Source organism: Trachymyrmex septentrionalis, unplaced genomic scaffold (assembly GCF_001594115.1).
Source record: "Trachymyrmex septentrionalis isolate Tsep2-gDNA-1 unplaced genomic scaffold, Tsep1.0 scaffold30, whole genome shotgun sequence".
Lineage (NCBI taxonomy): Eukaryota > Metazoa > Arthropoda > Insecta > Hymenoptera > Formicidae > Trachymyrmex > Trachymyrmex septentrionalis.
In genome coordinates this window covers 255,038-257,960 of record NW_017305463.1, presented here as the reverse complement: position 1 = coordinate 257,960, position 2,923 = coordinate 255,038, and the positions used below count along the sequence as shown (strand labels likewise).

The 2,923-nt window shown below is 34.8% G+C and overlaps 1 protein-coding gene across 1 annotated transcript in view; it reads right to left on the bottom strand.

The window, feature by feature from the left end:
* The window catches only part of LOC108749580 (visual system homeobox 2-like), a 71,584-nt gene extending 70,082 nt beyond the window's left edge, over positions 1–1,502 (bottom strand). Inside the window, exon 1 of the mRNA XM_018488362.1 lies at positions 1,019–1,502. Coding sequence (XP_018343864.1) covers positions 1,019–1,502 — 484 coding nt within the window. The remainder of the gene's footprint in view (positions 1–1,018) is intronic.
* Between the last annotated feature and the right edge of the window lie 1,421 nt (positions 1,503–2,923).

The window sequence follows — 2,923 nt, the reverse complement described above, 5'->3', positions numbered from 1 at the left end:
TGTGTGTGTGTGTGTGTGTGTGTGTGTGTGTGTGTGTGTGTGTGTGTGTGTATTGCATTTCGTTAATTACGTGTGCTTGGCTATATTTAATTAAAATGTGAATAAAGAACAATATTATGTAAATATAAAAAAAGAAGAAAATAAATTGTTTTATGAAAATAAATTATTTGTTCACATGCCGCAGGGAAAATAGTTTCAAGTTATAATGAATGATAATAGTTTGATTTTTGGACTGCTAACTAAATAAAAGTAATTCCTGCTTTGATCGATAAACACTTGTACACACTCAATTACTGCTTGTATATATTGAAAATATAAGACAGCTATGCAGCTGTCTAACTAAATACCATTTTCCCAAAAATTCCCCCAGATTCTTGGCACATACAGTGTCGACATTGATGCGCGACAAAGGCGTGTGTCAATTTTCGGTAACTTGATCTTGAGTGGCTCTCTGTTAAGTGATAGCTGTAAGTGGCAGTTAAGTGCTCGTTTCACGCTAGAACGACGATACATCTATTAATTTACTTCAGAGTTTGTGAAAATAGAGGGTCATAAGTTCAATCTCATTCACAATTACCGAATGGTTTGCGGTACACGTATTGATAAATATATTATTTAAGGAATATTAAATAAGACAATAATATTAACAATAATATTGAAGGTTAGACTTTTTATAAAATGATTAAAAATTTTAAAGATCATAAGTAAAAATAAGATTTTTAAAGAACATAAAAGAAATATTTTCTTTTTTTTTTCAGCAGATATAAATTTATTTATTCAATATAATTACATATTTATAAATTATGTATAATAATAAGAAATAAAAATATCAATATTTTATAGTAATATATATTTATTTATTTATATCTATTTTACATCAAGTATTTTTTCATAAAAAAAGAACTTAAAGCTTTAAGCCGTTATTTTATTCCTTGAATTTTTAATATAAAACTTAGATATAAGTAGATTCAAATAGTTATTGCTTAATAAAAGCTCAAATTCACAATCATTGACTTACCATGAGGCGGCGTATGCTGTGTCGGACTATGTTGATGATGATTCGTGGTAACAGCCGTACCAGGAAGTACGTGCTGCGCGTGTGCCGCAGGATGCAGGTTAACGCCGGGTGGCGAAGCCGGAAGTTGACCTGATTGATGTACCTGATGGTGTGTTACATGGTGGGCTGGGTGCGGATGAGGTGGCGGTAGAAAGGCGGCTGCCACAGCCGCCTGCGCATTCAGATAGGCCATCCTTGAGGCCGTAAGATTGCCCAGATTCCCCAAATTTCCCAGATTCCCCAAATTGCCTAAATGATTTAGGCTGGGCATGTATTCCCATAATTTCGAGTGATGAGGTGCAGTCGGAGCATAGGAAACAGCCGAAACTCCGGCGGGTGGTGAGCCTTGCGGAGAGCCGCGATCAGTACCACTCCTATTTCCGGTACCATCTAGACCCAGCAGCTCCTGAATTGCGAACGCCGATCGCTGCTGCTGCTGTGGCATTTTCGTGTCCTTTTTAACTGAGATTGCACAAGCTTAGAGCGACATTCTTGATTGGGTATTCACAAGGACGAACTAACCATTAATCTTCAATCCACAAGATATTTGATAATGGGATGTAAAGATGCTGCAAGCGAATATTGAGCTGCGTATAGTGCCACCAGCTAATGTCAGAGTGCATTCGGGAATTTATGGCTTTGTTTACCGTGTTTCTAATTGTTGAACCACAAAACGCGCGATTAGGTCTTCCAGATAGATCGTTGTTCGGTTTCTTCGAAAAATTCTTCTTCCAACGTTTAGGAACTCAATCGAAGAGAATCGTTGTACATTGTTTCTTAAAATACTTAACTGGTTTTCTAAAGTTTAAACACAGAAACCAATAGACACTACAAAATTTGTAATCTGGATTACAAGAGCAGTACCATTATCATTTTTAATGTAATTTTTTACAAAAATTGTCAGCATTAACGAAGTAACATCTTCAAATTTGATAGGCCTTAACATCACTCTGCTTGCAGCAATTATTTCCACAAGTGCATACTTTTTTTAAATTTCATATCTTTGACATAAGGCCGTTTGAAATTAGATTTACAGTCATATCATATGCGATTAGCATAAAAGAAGTTTGAACATCTAGTAAGCTTTAAATGTTCTGCATGTAGATATCTATAAGAAATTTTAATATAAATATCTGTATTGGATATAAATGTGCTCACAATCAGTAACAACAGAATAAGATCCCTGATTCGTTGTAAAAAAATAAAGAATGTCACCAGCAAATAATCTTTCTCATTCAACATTTGATAACCGTCGGCAAGATGAATAATACACTTCCATCAGACGAAACGCCAAATCTTACTTACTTTCGTTTTAATCATAATCTATAACTTCTACTTGTTCTTCTTTGCTTTACTTCGATGAAGTGAATGTTTTCGTTGTGATCAGGTACAGATTGCTCTGTTTGTTGCTTGTTGCGACACTATTTTATTGCGCGTAAATGTGAATCTTTTTTAATGTAACTCGAAACTATGTCTCTTCTTTGAATAAACACTAAACAACACACGCTAGAAATGTCACGCGTAATTTCACTCATAAAAGCACATTCAAGCTTGAGATAATTGGTCCATTCTCTGCAGAATCGCCTCCATTCTTCGAAAAAAAATTTATTAAAATTTAAAAACAAGAGGTGAAATTTTATTTGTCAGGCTCAATTGAAATAATACTGACTTCCCAAAATTTGATGACTACTTTTTTGGGAAAAAATGCGAACTAAATGATCAGGAAATGATCGATGTTATTCCAAGAGTTTTGGCAGAGTTTATCAACTTCCTCGATAGAATGCCTCGGCCAACATGTCTCTTGAATACATTTCCATTATTCTGAGAGCTTTTATTGCGCCTACATCTATGAAGATATGATCCACC